This window comes from Lissotriton vulgaris, unplaced genomic scaffold, assembly GCF_964263255.1.
Source record: "Lissotriton vulgaris unplaced genomic scaffold, aLisVul1.2 SCAFFOLD_327, whole genome shotgun sequence".
In the NCBI taxonomy this organism is placed as follows: domain Eukaryota; kingdom Metazoa; phylum Chordata; class Amphibia; order Caudata; family Salamandridae; genus Lissotriton; species Lissotriton vulgaris.
The window spans coordinates 706697-724125 of record NW_028254275.1 but is presented as its reverse complement, the minus strand read 5'-3'; the positions used below and the strand labels follow the sequence as shown (position 1 = coordinate 724125).

At 43.1% G+C, this 17429-nt stretch overlaps 1 protein-coding gene across 2 annotated transcripts in view; it reads left to right on the top strand.

Annotated features, from left to right (window-relative positions):
- The first annotated feature begins 3669 nt into the window (after window positions 1-3669).
- Window positions 3670-17429, top strand: part of LOC147659598 (gamma-aminobutyric acid receptor subunit alpha-4-like) — a 509601-nt gene continuing 495841 nt past the window's right edge. For both annotated transcript variants that reach the window (XM_086951620.1, XM_086951619.1), the window contains exons 1-2: window positions 3670-4043; window positions 4217-4335. In XM_086951620.1, the coding sequence (XP_086807746.1) occupies window positions 3952-4043; window positions 4217-4335 (211 nt within the window). In that variant the 5' untranslated portion in view covers window positions 3670-3951. The remainder of the gene's footprint in view (window positions 4044-4216; window positions 4336-17429) is intronic.

Sequence of the window (17429 nt, the reverse complement as noted above, 5' to 3'; positions counted from 1 at the left end):
CAGTGTCAAAGGCACTGGATAAGTCCATGAAGGCCAAGTGGATACAACCATGCTTAGCCCTCATGTACTTACCCATAATTAAAGCCAAATTAAGGCACTGCTCAGTGGTTCCTTTTCCCCTCCTAAACCCATACTGGGAATCCACGATAATACTTATGCCAGTCGCAAAGGGGAAAGGGTCCTCTGAGGACCCATTCCCGTTTGAGAATGGCTTACCACCTACTTGAAGTAGGTGGTAAACTGCGAGTTCATTTTGATGCAACAATGTTTGTTGCATATATCATTCATTCTGATGGTATGCTTTTAGCTCACATAGTCATGTGTTCATTTGAATTGTTGATGCTTCGGAAATGGCATAGTGGCTTTACAAGAATATGTATGTATGTATTAGTAGTATTTATAGTATGGACCTAGGCACTAGGTCAACGGAGCACTTTCCATACAACTAAGAGAAGAGTACATATAAATTACATTGATGAAAGGCATGAAAAGAGGAAATAAGAATTATGTTATGTAGGCATATTTTAAAGAAATTGGTCTTTGGTTCCATATGAAAGAAGAATAGGAGGTACTGGTTCAGCGTAATGTAATCAGGGATAGAGCTTCAAATCCTGAAAGCAAGACCGGAAATACCCTGTTTACATGTTTTCCTCTTTTGAATATTGGAATTTTAGTAAGTAGTCAGCTTTTTCTGCTATTGTTCCTGTGGCCTCTGGTGAATAGGAGTTTGTTACTCAGATATGAAGGTTAGCCTATTTATACACTCCTTGAAGGGTTAAGCAATCTTGAAGTCACTTTCAGAGGGAATCCAAGGGAGGTGCCCTGGAATGGATGTGATGTGTTCTGATTTTTTTGCTCCTGTGCTATACAAATGATTTGCAAGCAAATTGTCCTGCTATTTCTCCCAGCTGACAACATGGGGGACGAGGTTTATTTTTCTCAAAATAGAAAAGTTGGATAGCAGAAATTAACCTTTCACAGCCCTCCCTCAGCGACAGGGCTGAACTTTGATTTATTCCTACACAATAACAGAGACTAGCACAGTTTGCTGCAGAGCTGCTTGCATCAAGGCCATCTTATCATAACTAAGCTTCCATAGGAACATAATTCATTCCTGTCTCGGAGACTGGAATGTAGACTGAATAGATGAAGCTCAGTAACACGTGTGGTGGTAATATATAAATAATTAATCTAAAGATTACACATGAATGGATCCTTAAAAAAGCAGAATATAATATACCATTTTCTTGTTACATTCTGTGCCTTTGTATTTACTACAGTTTTATTGATTTCTGCTATAATACTCTTCATTTTGGTCTCTACTAAAATTGGCATAAAATACAGTGTTAAAAATAACAGCGTTGATTTATTGGGTGTGTTCACTTAGAGTGAAAAGTTGTCAGAACTCCCAACTATAAATCATAATATCCGACTGTCTCTGACGTGTTACATGCCCAATGAGCAATCTCTGCAAGTAAGTTTGAGAGAAGGGCGTGGGCTACAACTTCTCTACGAGTTCCGATCAAGCTAGTTAGTAAATTGATGCATAACTCCGTTTACCTGAGGGATCCATTTGGGTACACAGAACATTGAGAAAATATAACTAACTCATACTCCTTTCACGAGTGTGGCTGTAACTGCCATGGCAGTCGTGCATTACAGAGATGCCCACTTATGGAAAGTGCAACCCTCAGTGAAAGTAATCGACTACAAGTAGAGACAAGCAACATTTATGGGGTTCACATTTTAAAAATTGGACTCCTCACAAATACCATATTTTAATGTCTAGTTCTTAGGACTGCAAATGTAGTTCATTCTTAGTGTGCTATTATTATAAGTCACAGGGTAGAGGGTACCTTGGAAGGAGACATGGTTGAGTCAGGATAGGTGGCATTGACCCATATGACTGCAGGATTCATATAGATGGATCCCAGTAGCAAACGCTTAGGCAGCAGGTAAAAGTGGGCCAGTAACAAGGTGCAGTTATACCACAAACAGCCACATTTATTATACCATTTCACCAAAAACAGGGGCTTTCGGTCAACAAACCAAATCATGCGATTGCATAGGATTGATTGGCCCCTAATGCATTGATGTATTTACTTATTTTTCTATCTGTTGAAAGTAATATTCTAAACAAATGGCTCCATTTGTGTAATTGTTTATTTGCAAGAAAAATATCGGGTTTTGTTCTTGTGAAAATAAAGTGAGCGCCTTCTCTACTCCTACCATCTTGATTTCTTCCTACAATAATCCGTCTAAAGAACAGTATCTTCCCTCACTATGCAAGTGTTGCCTAAACTTTTTTGAAACTGTTGCAAGTTCGTCAATTCGACATTTTCTACAAAAAAAGCATATCTCGGCAGACCCAGACATCCACGACGAGTCAAGGTCTGAGAGTGCACGAAACGATTTACTCGAGACTTTCTGTGAGCACATCATAAGTACATGCTCCCGTTTTATCGAATTGCTGAGCAGAAGAGTTGTTTTAAAATGCATTCACGAACTACATACAGTAAACAATGTTTTCAAAAGTACTCAAGTCATCAATAGCCACACATCAGCTCATGGTCAATAACGGAAGAACTGCCAGCGGGAAGATGTCTATCAGTTAACATACACAAGTGCAAGAAGGGCTATCTATGCACGTGCAATATGTATTCCTATTAATCGCACAAAAATGAAAACCGGAGGTTGCACTTTTATGGAATGTTGCATGCACGCGCTCTTGTGTTTGCATGCATTGTTTAATTTCTTACTGCAATACATTAAGTACGTGCAATGCACCCGTGCCTTTTTACACCGAGCGCATCCCTGTCGAAGGAACAATTACCTGGAATAAACGTTTTATAAATAGGACATCTGGGCAGAGGGCTAATGGAGTGGGTTTGTGCAGCAGTCTGCGTCACACGGAGATGGGAAGGAAGGCGCTCTGCATCAGAGCTGGCCGTGTTTACCGACAGCTCGGAGCCGTTGACGCAGGCGAGGCTCTGAGGCACTGAACACGTGTGAACTCCACGGGAGCAGGACAGCTGCCTGGGGAGGCGACGACCCCCACCCGCCTACCGCAACATGTTAGCGCATAGACAAAAATATTTTGGGAATAAACATTTTCAAGATGGTTCAGCGAAAACGCGTTACATCTTGTGTCGTAAAATAAGACAGTGGGGCGACGAGGGAGGTAGCGTGTCAAGAGAGGCACCGCAGGGGAAACGGGTGGGAAGCGCTGCGAACTCTGCCTTTGGCCCCCTTGGTGAAGCGCTAGCCAAACTCAGTGCAGGTCAACTTTGACCTGTGCATAAAGTATGCAAAGAGCAGGGTAACTTCGCCTTTTCTGGGCTACCTGTTGCAGCAGGTGAGCCGAGCGTGGGTGAAAGCGACGCTGTGCTCTGAGCGTTACTAGTGGAAACACACCGAGGGTGGGTACCACCGGCCCAATAGTGATCTTTCGAGTTCTGATCCCTGTCTTGCCTTCGCGAAGGTGCACACGTTACCCCTTAATTTAAACAATTTCAGATATAAACAGGCATCTTCGCCCGGTTCTGCCTAAGGGGGCAGCCCGGTGCCAGGCTCCGGTGGCAGGAGTAGTGTGAAGGAATGGGGAGGGGGCGGGACGCGCGGCTGCAGAGGGGTGGGCGGGGAGGGATCGGCAAGCGAAAGCAGCACAGACGAGTCGATTTCCTTCCACCCCGGACAGCGGGAGGCGCTGGCAAGCACGTTCGGCGTCTGGCACAGGCGGAGACTGGCAGGGAGGGAGAGGTCAGAGGCATCGGTGTCCGGAGTCACCTGTCCTACGGCGCGAATGATCGGGGCGCCTGCTGAGCCGATACAGCGCATGAAATAAACAGCCTGTCCCTCGTTGTCAACTGGCGCTGCTGCCCGGGGTGTCTCCTAGCCGGGCTTGGCATGGCATAACGAGCAGCGTGGAACCTTAAAGGATGGCATACAAAGATGGTCTCTGCCAGGAAGGAGCCAGCAGCTGCGATGTCCAACTCTCTCCTCCCTATTGTCGCCCTTCACACACTACTTTGCCTTGTTGCATGGTGAGTACCAGGGGCCCCTTCCAGTGCCGGGCGTGTGTGCCCGGTGCTTGGCGCTGCATGCCGCTGTGAGTCAGTGTATCGCCGGGAGTCGCAGTTTGTCAGCCTCCTTGCTTTGCAGCGCCCTCCCCCGCCACTGTCTAACTCAGTCTCCGCGCATCTTTTTTTCCCCGCAGTGTTGCTGAGCCCCCAGGGCAGGCGAAAAAGGAGGAGAAACTGTACCCCGAGAATTTCACCAGAATCCTAGACAGTCTGCTGGACGGTTATGACAACAGGCTGCGCCCTGGATTTGGGGGTATGGTGATTTCAAGCACCGAGTACTGTGCCGTCCTGTCTGTTTGTCTGTCTGTCTGTGTGGAGTACCCCTTTAGGTACGTGCTGTGTAAATCCAATGCATATTGCAAACTGGTATTATAACGCCGCTATGTCAAGTCGAAGCCTGTAAAGGCTGCTTTTCATTTTGCAGTGGCGCGGGGGATGCAGCAGTGGTCGACGCTTAAAATGGAGATACACTACAGCTTTGCCTGAAGTCGCCTTTGCAAATGTTTTGCCGCTCCCCCGCAGCGTGTCTTCGTTACTAACACACGTGATGCACCTGAGCTGACATGCATGCCGAAATGGGCATCATATGCTTAAGTTAAGCGTCCTTGAGCACGCGTGCCGTGTACGCCCCGAAAACACAGATATGCTACACCCTCGATTTAACATATGCCGTGTTATCCATTAGTTTTGCTGGTCTGTGCATGAGCCAGCTCCCCCACCCTCTGAAGGAGCTAACTCAATTAAATCACTAATGGAGACATTTAGCTAGATTGCCTGTGGCGGTGGGCTTTTAAAAACTAATTCATATCGCGTTTCTCTGAATGTTGGCATGACTTGTTAAGAAAACACACGTATGTGTTTCTTTTTACACACGGCTGTGTTTGGACGCTTACGTTTTGGTTCCGGTCAGGGCCGTGGATTTAACTTACGTCATTCAAGGACTCGGAAGCCTCGTCCCTCCCATGTCAGAGACAGGCCGAGGAGGGCAGAGATCACAGCCGTAAACTTTATGAAAATTCTTCACCAATAAGTCAGTGTGATCTTTCCGCTTCTGTTTTCATTACCCGCCATTAATCACATGTGTAAAACGAATTGATTTTAATTAATGCAATCCATTATATGAATCGTAAAATGGCATTTTACATGAACAGTATTAAAAGTGAGATGATATATATTGGCAGCCCATCAAATAAAAAATAATAAACAGGTGGTGGGGGGGTCTGACCACTGTCTGCTGCCGGTCTCCCAATGCATTCTGGTAAATGCAGTCCTCATTCGTTTGCCACCCAGTGATGATCACTGTGGACATCTGTTTTGTGCTAAGTTAACTGACACTCATCTGCAAGGAGCAATCCATTGGTTTGTGGGAGGATGACAAGCTGCTTTTACTACATCAGGTTCTTTACCACTCCAAGCTCAGGTGCATCCACAGGGTTCTTCAACCCAATATCCTTTCAAAAATGCAAATAATGAGGGAGGGAGCACACCGCTTCCCTCTAACAGGTCTCAAAATGTATTCTGATAGTTTCAGTTGTCTATTGTGTTCAAAATCAGAGCCAGTCAGTAAAAAGATTGTTTATTTAGACCTTAGGTCCTTAAACATATACAAACATAGGTCTTCGATTTAAAAACCATCTCAAGCTATAAACTATATAACAAACGTATAAAACTCTGATTCCATCAAAAGATCTTCTTAGATATATAATGTATAATCTATATAGCAATTATTTAAATTCCAAGTACCATTTATGAAAACTGGTGTACATTTCATCAAACCAATACCAGTGATAAAACATCAGCTCTACACATTTTTTAAAACTTTTTTTACTTCAAGCATAAACTGCCATATTGCACATGCTACCTCTAGTGAGTGCATTTCAGTTAACAAGTCTGCTGCCTGTGCACGATTCCTAACCTCATATTTTAGAAAGATTGGTCGTAGACACGGTTTTCCTGCATCAAGAACTTGTAGAAAATCCAGTAAAGTTTGCAAATTATTGCATTTTGGCCTAGGTTACAGGTACACTTCCCTTCGTGGTCTGTCACGGCCCTCCTAATCCTGTCATTCACATAACATGGATTAATCACAATCCTTATTTTTAACAGTTCATTCCTATACCAACGATTGGGAAGTATAACCATATATGGGAACTGTTGGCCATTTTGCCATGACTTAGTCATAACACATACAGAGCTTTTTCCTTCCAAGTATTGTCTATCCTGGTCCCATGATATTTCTTTCCCTAATATCCTAAGTTCCTTCTTGCTTATGGCAGGATGAAAGTTCTGCTGACATACGTCAACCCTCGATTCCCTACATGCCACAGCAACCGTTTCTGTAACCCCCTTTTGTCCACTTCATTTCACTCTGTAGGATCTCACATATACACCAGTAGGATACTTTTTAGTCCTCTTCACAGCCCAGGCGTTGCCAGTATCTTATAACTGCCATCCTTGCCATTTTCTCCCATGATACCATTATGGATACTAATCTTCTTGCCTGGATCATGGAGGAACTGGGTAGGGACAATAATTTATTTATGCATATCCCTTCTTCAGCATCCCACTTCCTCTTACCACTAAAGAATAGCACTTCAGCACCATATAAGTACTGGGGAGGTACCATAGCTGTGTAAGCTTTCAGAACTGGTCTATCTGTCATTTATCCATACGTCTTATTACATTTTCTCAGGCCACTAACCGAGGATAGGGCCTGAATTCTTCAGGCACCCAGGTGTATTTTCCACTTCATAGATTTCTCAAACCAGATTCCTAGATATTAGTACTCCTTAACTATCTCCAGTTTTATGGAGCCTAGGAACCAGCCTCAATTCCTCCTCTTTTTCCTAAAGATCAGAATCTTAGTTTTTTCCAAGTTTACTGTTAACGTCTTACTACAGTATTCACCAAAAACTTTGAGCTCCTATCACAGTAAGATAGGTGGATGCCATCCAGTGATGGTCCAGTACGTTCTGGATATCCTTGAAAATATGCTTTGTTCTATTTCAAACTCATCAGTATGGAGCAATCTATTGTTTTGAGGAGCAATTAAAGCCAGTATCGGGATCTGTACCTCTCCAAACTTTTTTTTTAGCATGGCAGGAACTTTCAAAGGGGTTCTTGGAAAGCATATTTTGAATGCAGATTACTCCACCATGACAAGTGTAGAGAAATCTGCACTCGGTAATGCCACTAAAGGGTGGAAAGAGGAACTCATTGCAGTTTTCCAGACTTCAATCTGACCCCTTCCAACTTCGAAATGGTCAGTCATTTGCTCCAGCAGGGTGCTGGCATAAGTTCCTTTCCAGGGTGATTAGGAGAATGGTTCCTCGCCACCGTTGATGGGATTGTAGGGGAAAAGTGTCGAAGGGAATATGTTTTCTCCAGTGAAGAAAAAAATTTGCTTTTCAACAGAGGGCTGCCACCCCCTCCAGATGTTTTTCACATCAATGGACAACTTCATACAGTAGGAAAAGGAATCATTAAACTATATGTGTGAATATATATATATGTGTGTTTTATATAGATGTATGCTAGCAAAGATGCACCAGTCACAGCTTTCCTGGCAGACTCTGGAAATGTCATATATAGTGTGGCTCAATGGTTAGAGCGGCAGACCCTGATGCAGAGGTCTAGCCTGGGACCAGGGTTCAATTCCCGCCTCGTCGGGTCTTGGGCTCAATTTCCGCGGACCTGATCATTCTCACCTCGGTGCCTATTCTAATCATGGGTCCCACTCTGCAACTCTGGGCAATAGCTTGCTTAATCTCCACAACGGCCCTAACAACGCTAGGATGACTGGCTTCCCCTCGGGGGTGCCCAGGAGTTGGCACTTCACAGGGAAAAGCCAGGAAGGGTTCCACAGCGGTATGCGTACAAGCGCCTGAGATACCCCTTCGGGGGTCGATTTGGTGCGCTATACAAATACTACTACATTTACACATTTACACATACCATAATAAAATAGGTTGGCTTCTGATCACATCAGTAAAAAATGAAACCAGAGTTTGGTGTGACATGTGAAAGACAAGCAGCTCTTAGTGACAGAGAGAAGGTTTCTAAAAAGGCCATTCTCTACCTTCTGGAGTGAATGAAAGTTGCTGTAATCCCACATTACTGCCCTGTATACAGCTGTCGACATGCATTTGGCCTTGTATATGGTTAGCATTTCTCTCTAGTGTTTTTTGCCAAGTTTGTTAGCAAAATGTAACAGTGCTGAAGTGGATTTTTTAAAATGCAACTTCTGTATTTAGTGGCCTGTTTCCAAGAGCCGCAAGCCTCAAACAAAATTCCCCAAAGAGAAGGTAGAAGTAAAGTTTACCTTGACAATGCCAATTAAAAAGTTATGGCACTTCGTAGCTTTTCTCCCTCATTTCATTATGTATGTTTTTCCAGCATTAACATTCAGGCCCACATCTAGCATATAGTTGACAGAACATTTAAGTAGCTGCTGTAAAACCACTGGGTGCGAGTCATAAGTATAGTATTGTTGGCTGTAGTACTTGGCATCCTTGGCGTGGTTTCCCCTGACTTTTTGCCACTACCACCTGTATTTTTGATGGTAAGCTGGATTTAGTTTTTGCTTTTGCTGGCTTAGATGCTTTGGGTGCTTTGACACTGATTTTGCCACTGCTGATCAGTGTCAAAGCGCAAGTGCTCCCTGTGTAAATTGTAAATATGATTGGTTCTCCCTGATTGGCATATTTGATTTACTGGTAAGTCCCTAGTAAAGTGCACTGAGTGTGCCAGGGCCTGTAAATCAAATGCTACTAGTGGGCTCATGAAACAAAAAGGGTCTTGGCTCCTAAACTCAGCAAGGCTGAGCCAATATAAACCGTAATAAACACTACACTTGCCAGTGCTGAGAACCTTATTTATCACCAACTGTTGAAATATATAGTATACATGACAATGGCATGAACACTTGCTTTATAAATTGCAGTTTTTTTATTTTCCTTATTTTCTCTTTACCTATTATTTTAGGTCTGCATCATTTTTGATTTTGTGCATGGGAATACAAAACATTCTATGTACATTTATATACAAACAAAAATACAAGTACACAAACGATTGGGTATGTACAATAAATCATCAACTAACATACAACTCTTTCATGGCCTTCCATTCATACAACACATACAAACTGGTCCCAGTGTCAACATAAACTTCTTGTTCACCAAATGAATAGTCCGTTCTTAAACCTATCTCAAACTCTATTGTAACATTTATAAGGGAGGCAAAAAAGTCTTTAAACGTGTTCCCCAAGGGTTTTCAGAGAAATCAGGGAAAAGACCTGGGACCTGGTCGGTCGACGCGTTTCGAGCCCTGTGACTGGCAGGGTTCTCTTCAGGACCAAACAATAACTAAAAGGGAAAGGAAAACACTCGTGATTTTAGTGTTCTAAGGGTTCAACACCTTGTTCACAACCTAACCACCCTCAGCCTACCTCTAGCGTTGGGTCATAGTTCCAACAGGCAATTGTATTCCAGAATGCAGAAAACTGGATTGGAGGGAGTGCTGGAAAAAGTAGGAAAGACAAACGATAAGTGCACTGCATTTATAAACTCACACTCATCTTATCGTGATTCAATCGTGGTTGTGTGTGTACGCCTACCTGTGCTAGGAGAGGCAGAGGTGGGGGGCTTTGGATTGAATATCGTTTTTAAGATCTGCAAAAAAAATTCCAAGCGATAATTAGCGCTTGCTATCTGGCGTTTGATTGTGGATTATCAGAAAGGATTTGTACATCCATGCGGTGGGAAGCTTACCGTCAGCAGAGTACAACTCCGCGTTGGTTCTCAGATGCGACCGCTGCTCCGGCCGGGGAAAAATGTCCCGTGAATTCGGCTTTTTAGAAGTATGTCATTCTCGATCTGAAAAAATCGGGCAGAGAAGCGTGGGTTTAGCGCTTGCCATCCCGTGTTCTATTCTAAATTTCAATTTATCTGATAAAAGTTTAACAGAAGCGGAGACATCAATTTTGACAAAAGGACTAGCCTTTGTACCATCCAGACCCACAGACTACGTCAGAATGAAGTTAGAAGCCTTAGAATTCTGCCGCAAGATCAGGCTGAAAACATTTTTTTCGGATACCATCGAAGACCACCAACTTGAAGTGTCAGGTCTAAAGAAAAAATCCACTTTTTGTCCAGCAGGGTCTAAAATTCCATAAGAAGTCATTACTTTCGAGCGCACAATTCTATCCAGGATTTCATCATTAGAGAAAAAAAGAAGCTATGTGAAATATAATTTACCCAAAATGGAAAAGGAAGCATTATTCGCATTAAAAAATGACAGATCAGTGGTCATAAAGCAAGCAGACAAAGGGGGCGCAGTGGTGGTCTGGGATATCAATAAATACAAAACAGAAGTCCACCGACAACTAAATGATGCCACTTGCTACAGACGTATCACAAAAAATCCCACGAATGAATTCCAGAATCAACTTTTCCAAATCATCCAAAAAGGATACGACCAAGGTTTTGTTGGTCCAAAGGAGTTGGCATTTCTGCAGAATAAAAATCCCAGAACCCCGGTATTCTATGTACTGCCCAAAATACATAAAGATGAAAACAACCCTCCGGGGCGTCCAATAGTGTCTGGGTGCGAATCCCTCTTCGAACCAGTGGCCAAGTACATCAACTTCTTTTTGAAACCATTCATTAAAATGGTTCCAGCTCATCTAAAGGATACCACTGCTTTCCTTCAAAAGATTGAGACAATACAATTCGATCAAGACCAACAACTAATGGCCACATTAGATGTTGTCTCACTCTATACCCAAATTCCCCAAGACCAAGCTTTAGAGACATTGACTTTCTTCTTGGACAAACGTGATAGACCGTTCCAAGTACCAACAGAATTTATAGTAGAACTGGCAACTTTGGCCCTACAAAAAAACTTCTTCACATTTGACTCCGAATTCTTTTTACAGATAAAAGGAGTAGCTATGGGGTGTCCATTTGCCCCGGAACTAGCGGTGATGTTTATGGGACTCTATGAACAAAAATTCATCTATAATGACAACCCTTTCAAAGAGCAGATTTCCCATTACATGAGATACATCGATGATGTATTCCTCATTTGGACTGGCAGCCCTGCGACCCTTAATGAGTTTGTCAACTGGTTGAATGCACGAAGTAACGACATAAAATTCAGTTGTACATCATCCAACACATCCATTACATTTTTGGATGTAAAAATAGAACTATCTGAAGGAGGTCTTGCAACCACACTTTTTCGAAAAGCGACAGACAGAAATAAGGCATTGCTTTATTCAAGCAACTACCCACGCGGCCTGAGACAAAATCTACCCTTTGGCCAATTCCTCAGGATACGAAGGAATTGTTCACGTAAGGAGGACTACTTTGAACATGCCAACCAACTCAAAGATAGGCTTCTCCAAAGAGGATACCCTAACAAACTATTAAAAAACTCATTGAAAAGGGCCTGGTGGACGCCATGCGAATCTCTTTTGCAGAAAAAGCCCAAAATGGAACAGAAACGAATAGTATGTGTATCGACGTTCTGCCCGGCTTCAAACCAATTGAAGAAATGAATTACATCTAATTGGCACTTAGTGAAAGATTTACACGAGGACTTTAAAACACCACCCTTGTTTGCGCACAAAAAAGAAAAAAGTGTGGCCAACATATTGTCAGAGCCGCTCTACCGATTGAGAAAGGCCCGACAGTGAGAAGTCTGTTCGGTTTTCCACCAATTACTGGACACCACAAATGTGGAACATGCATCTGCTGCGAAGAGACAATAGAAGAGTCAGTCTTCTCTTTCAATAACATCAATTGGAAACATGACACTTTTACTAATTGTAAGACTAAAAATGTCGTGTATGCTGTAATGTGCCCATGCCCTATGTTATACATAGGAAAAACAACTCAAGAAATCAGGCAACGTATCACCCAACATAAATCAAGGATACGTAGAGAAGTAGAAAATGCACCGCTAGTCAATCACTGGATAACTATGAAACATGACAAAACCAAGTTGAAGTGGACTGTAATATCTAAAATCGAAAATGACCCGAGAGGCGGGAACACCGATGCAAGATTAAATCAGAGGGAAGCTATGCTTATAATGAAATTTGACTCAGCAGTAACTGGACTCAATGAGTTGTCAGAAATTTACAAACCCAATATGTAAAAGGCTTCCCCAGCCAAAAACTAATGGGACTACATCCCCCACAATCCTCTGATTTCTAGCCACTCCCACAGCCAAGAAGAGGTAGTAGGCTCACTCAGCCACAACAGACCGAAGAGGAAGGAGTGAGAACGACGATCAGCGGCCCATTACCAAAGCGGAGTTTGACAAATGGTAAGAAATTGAATCGGGTGGGCCAACGAGCCCCTTGTCCACATTTTAGAATAGAACACACGATGGCAAGCGCTAAACCCACGCTTCTCTCCCCGATTTTTTCAGATCGGGAATGACATACTTCTAAAAAGCCGAATTCACTGGACATTTTTCCCCGGCAGGAGCAGCGGTCGCATCTGAGAACCAACGCGGAGTTGTACTCTGCTGACGGTAAGCTTCCCACCGCATGGATGTACAAATCCTTTCTGATAATCCACAATCAAACGCCAGATAGCAAGCGCTAATTATCGCTTTGAATTTTTTCTGCAGATCTTAAAAACGATATTCAATCCAAAGCCCCCCACCTCTGGCTCTCCTAGCACAGGTAGGCGTACACACACAACCACGATTGAATCACGATAAGATGAGTGTGAGTTTATAAATGCAGTGCACTTATCAATTGTCTTTCCTACTTGTTCCAGCACTCCCTCCAATCCAGTTTTCTGCATTCTGGAATACAATTGCCTGTTGGAACTATGACCCAACGCTAGAGGTAGGCTGAGGGTGGTTAGGTTGCGAACAAGGTGTTGAACCCTTAGAACACTAAAATCACGAGTGTTTTTCTTTCCCTTTTAGTTATTGTTTGGTCCTGAAGAGAACCCTGCCAGTCACAGGGCTCGAAACGCGTCGACCGACCAGGTCCCAGGTCTTTTCCCTGATTTCTCTGAAAACCCTTGGGGAACACGTTTAAAGACTTTTTTGCCTCCCTTATAAATGTTACAATAGAGTTTGAGATAGGTTTAAGAACAGACTATTCATTTGGTGAACAAGAAGTTTATGTTGACACTGGGACCAGTTTGTATGTGTTGTATGAATGGAAGGCCATGAAAGAGTTGTATGTTAGTTGATGATTTATTGTACATACCCAATCGTTTGTGTACTTGTATTTTTGTTTGTATATAAATGTACATAGAATGTTTTGTATTCCCATGCACAAAATCAAAAATGATACAGACCTAAAATAATAGGTAAAGAGAAAATAAGGAAAATAAAAAAACTGCAATTTATAAAGCAAGTGTTCATGCCATTGTCATGTATACTATATATTTCAACAGTTGGTGATAAATAAGGTTCTCAGCACTGGCAAGTGTAGTGTTTATTACTAGTGGGCTCATAGCATCGATTGTGCCACCCCCAGGATTAGCCCTGTAAATGTATCTCAGACCTGCCACAGCAGTGTCTTCGCACAGAGTTTTAAACTGCAAGGCTACATACACTACACCCTACCCCCAGGGGTACCATGGACCTACTTTAGGGATGTCTTACATGTAAGAAAAGGGACAGTTGGGACCTGACCAGTGGATGCACTTGCCAAGTCGACATGGCAGTAGAAACTGTGTGCAGACAGTGCAGTGACAGGTCTGAGACCCTTTTAAAAGGCTGCTTGCATTGGTGGCACAATCAGTGCTGTAGGCCCACTAGCAGCAATTGACTTACAGGCCTGGGCACACAAAGTGCACTGTACTAGGGGCTTAGTAGTAAGTAAAATAAGCCAATCATGGAAACACCAATCCATAAACACAATTTGCATGGAGATCATATGTACGTTAGCACTGATCAGCAGCGTTAAAGTGCCCAGAGTCATAAAACCAACACAAATAGGTCAGAAACAGGAGGCTGAAAAGTCTGGGGATAAAGCCAGCTGAAAAAGCTAAGTCTAACAGGGTGGTCCACGCAATCTGACAAAATGTTCCACAATTTGTTATGCAGAACACAGTCAAAAGCACTTGACAATCAACAAATGGGAAACATAAATGGCCTTTCTTTATAAGGATATATTTTCCAATTAGCAAATTTAAATTTAGCCTCTGTTCTATTACAAAAAAGTACTATTATACCCGGAATATGAATCCCAGGGTCAAATGGATATCCTAAACAGGGGAAATCTTCTAAAGCTATGTCAGCATCTTCCAGGCTTAGAAAGTGTCGACTCAGCGGACATTGAAACAGTGGCCTTTATAGATCCTGTTATGGGCCAGAAAAATGAGTCAACCTTGGTAACTTTTTTCAACCCAGACTGGCTGTAACACTATCTAAGAACGTAAAGCAACTGAGCGAATTGGGCATTCAAGCTAGCCTTTATACCACCATTAACTATCTGACCTTTCTAAAAAATACCCCTGATCCCCCATTGACCAACAACATTAGTTCCGACTTAAATTTGGAAGGGAGCAAACAACAGCTACCCCCGATGCTACGCGGCCACAGACAGGAATCAAAAGCAGCACCCTGGATTGATACTCCGCTCCAAGTAATAGCCACAACAGCAGGTGGCCCACGTAAATGTGTATTTAAATCAAACAAATCCCAAGACTGGTCCTGGCTTTTCAAGGCCTTAGGGTAGTGCACAGAAAATTCAGCATGGAAACGAATCAAAGTATGACACAGCCCGTTGCTTAAATATTTGCTCCTGGAACATCCGGGGCCTAACAAAAGAGAAAATAGGCCGATTAACCATGGACCTCCGGAAGTCAAATGATATCTTCGCCATTCAAGAGACCTGGGCCCTGGAGAATACCATCTGGGAAGATATTACTGTAGTCAAATCCTTTGCTATTCCATCCACAGCAGGTGGCCATGCATCTGGGGGCGTGCTGATCGCCGTAAAGAACACATTGGTAGCATAATTAGAGACACTTTACAACGGCGAAGGTGACTACATTTTCCTCAGCATTGAGATTAAGAGCCATGTTAAGGATAAAATAAAGCAAAAAATCATTCACGGCTGTGTCTACCTACATCCCGTAAAAATTTGTCGGGAGACTACTTTAAGCAACTTGCTTCCTATAATAAATAATCTTGAAGCTTTATTCCCAAATGATCTGTGGCTGATAACGGGCGACTTTAACTCCAACCTAATGGATATTGACCCCACCCAATCTTCTCAAATATCATCAGTAAATGAAGAGTGGGCAATCCCGGAGATAAAGTTCCAATACCAACGGAAGGAAGCCAATGGAATAAAATTAGCAACAAAATTAAACCAATCTGGTCTGCGCACTCTTAACGGTAGGTTAGCCTCTGATCAACCAGCTGCATATACCCATATATCTTCATCCCGTATGGCCACTTTAGATTACATATGGATATCTCTTAATGCCTTCCACCTGGCGCGTGAGCTCTTGATAATACCATCCTTAGACAGCAATCATGCAATTCTAATCTGCAAGATTGCCCTTAGGCAGCAACACTGCCCGATAACTCCCCTGATTGGAAGGGAATCAAACCATCAGAAGGTAAGAAAATTAAGATGGTCTGAATGGAATCAGGAAGCAATAGAAGCGGAAGTTGACAATCTTCTCTCCGAACAGCGCCTGGATGGCACCGATTACTTGACAGGATTCTCCTGGGAGACAAGACTGAGCGAATTCAGAGACCAATTAGCATTAAAACTAACAAATAGCCCTGCGAAGGACCTTCCGGTCCCAACTACTTTGATAGAGCAAAAACAGCTTATAATTTCCACAAAGAGTAAATTAAATAAGTTGCAACGAGTCCATGCGAACAATGAAAGTGAATATACATTCCTGAAGAGCAACATATCAGCTAACAGAAAAGACTATAGGAAGGCCAGATTCGCCCTAAAAAGACAGAAAGAAGAGTTCCGTTGGGCGACAGTCTTTGAGATAATCAAAACTAAGGACCAAAGGAAGTTTTGGAATTTGGTAAATGAGGCAACCAAAGCCACTAAACCATCCACTGCAGCTACTATCTCCCCCGCTGAATGGGAGAACTAGGTTAAAATATTGTACACAGTACCGTACACATCAAATAGCAGCAGCAGTACTCAACCTACGCTTGATCAGCTCATCACTGAGGATGGCACAACCTCGACCATCAAGATAACAGAAGAAATAGTAGGAGTCATAAAGACAATGCGCTCCAGTGGTGCCACCGGACCCAACGGGATCCCTACGCAAGTACTCAAAGCCTCCGCACAAAAATGGGCCGCAATACTGACCCTCCTTTTCGAGGATGCAATACTGGGACACACCATCCCGCCCCCCTCCTGGCAAGGATCATTCCTTGTACCCTTCCATAAAAAAGGCTCGCGCTCCAACCCCAATAATTATCGGATGATAGCCCTACTTGATGTGGATGGGAAAGCCTACGCAAGTGTACTTTTAAAAGAACTTACAAAATGGGTGCAAACGAAAAACTTAATCCCTTTTAGCCAAACTGGTTTCCAAAATGTTGCCACATCGAGGACAACTTGATTTCCATAGCCCACCTGATGGAAACAACCCTAGCTGCAAAAGGCAAATCAATGTACATGGGATTCATCGATTTCCGTAAAGCCTTTGACAGCGTTAGTCGGCCCAAATTGTGGGAAAAACTGGCAAGATGGGGCATCCCACGGGTGCTACTTAACGCACTAATAGCCCTACACACGGACACCTGGGTTAAAGTCAGAGTAACATCGAAATGGTCTACCTCCAATAAGATTTTTACAAATAGAGGCCTAAAACAAGGATGCACTCTTGCACCATTACTTTTCAATCTGTACCTCGCCGACCTACCTGAATGGTTGTCCAGATCAAGAGCCTTCCCCCCAGGAATCGGTCAAAGTAAAATCCAAATTCTGCAATACGCAGACGATACCATTCTCCTAGATCAAACCCAGGTGGGCCGCCAAAGATTGTTCAATTCCCTCGCCCAGTATTGTAACAACAATATGCTAGAGATAAACGTTAGTAAAACCAAAACGATGGCAATTTCACCTGCGAATGGAAAAAAGATCATATGGTTTATAGAAGGGAAACCACTGGAGACTGTCACTGCATATAAATATCTGGGCGTCTGGATTGATCATAAAGGGAGATGCTCAGTGTATACAACCGAGATGCAGGCAGTGGCTCGTAGTCTAGAGGGGGCCTTCATAAGAACGAAGAGTGCTCTGCATTCCCAGGACTTTGTCCCTTTGATAAAACTGATCAACGCAAAATTCCTTCCTACAATCTCCTTTGGTGCAATAAT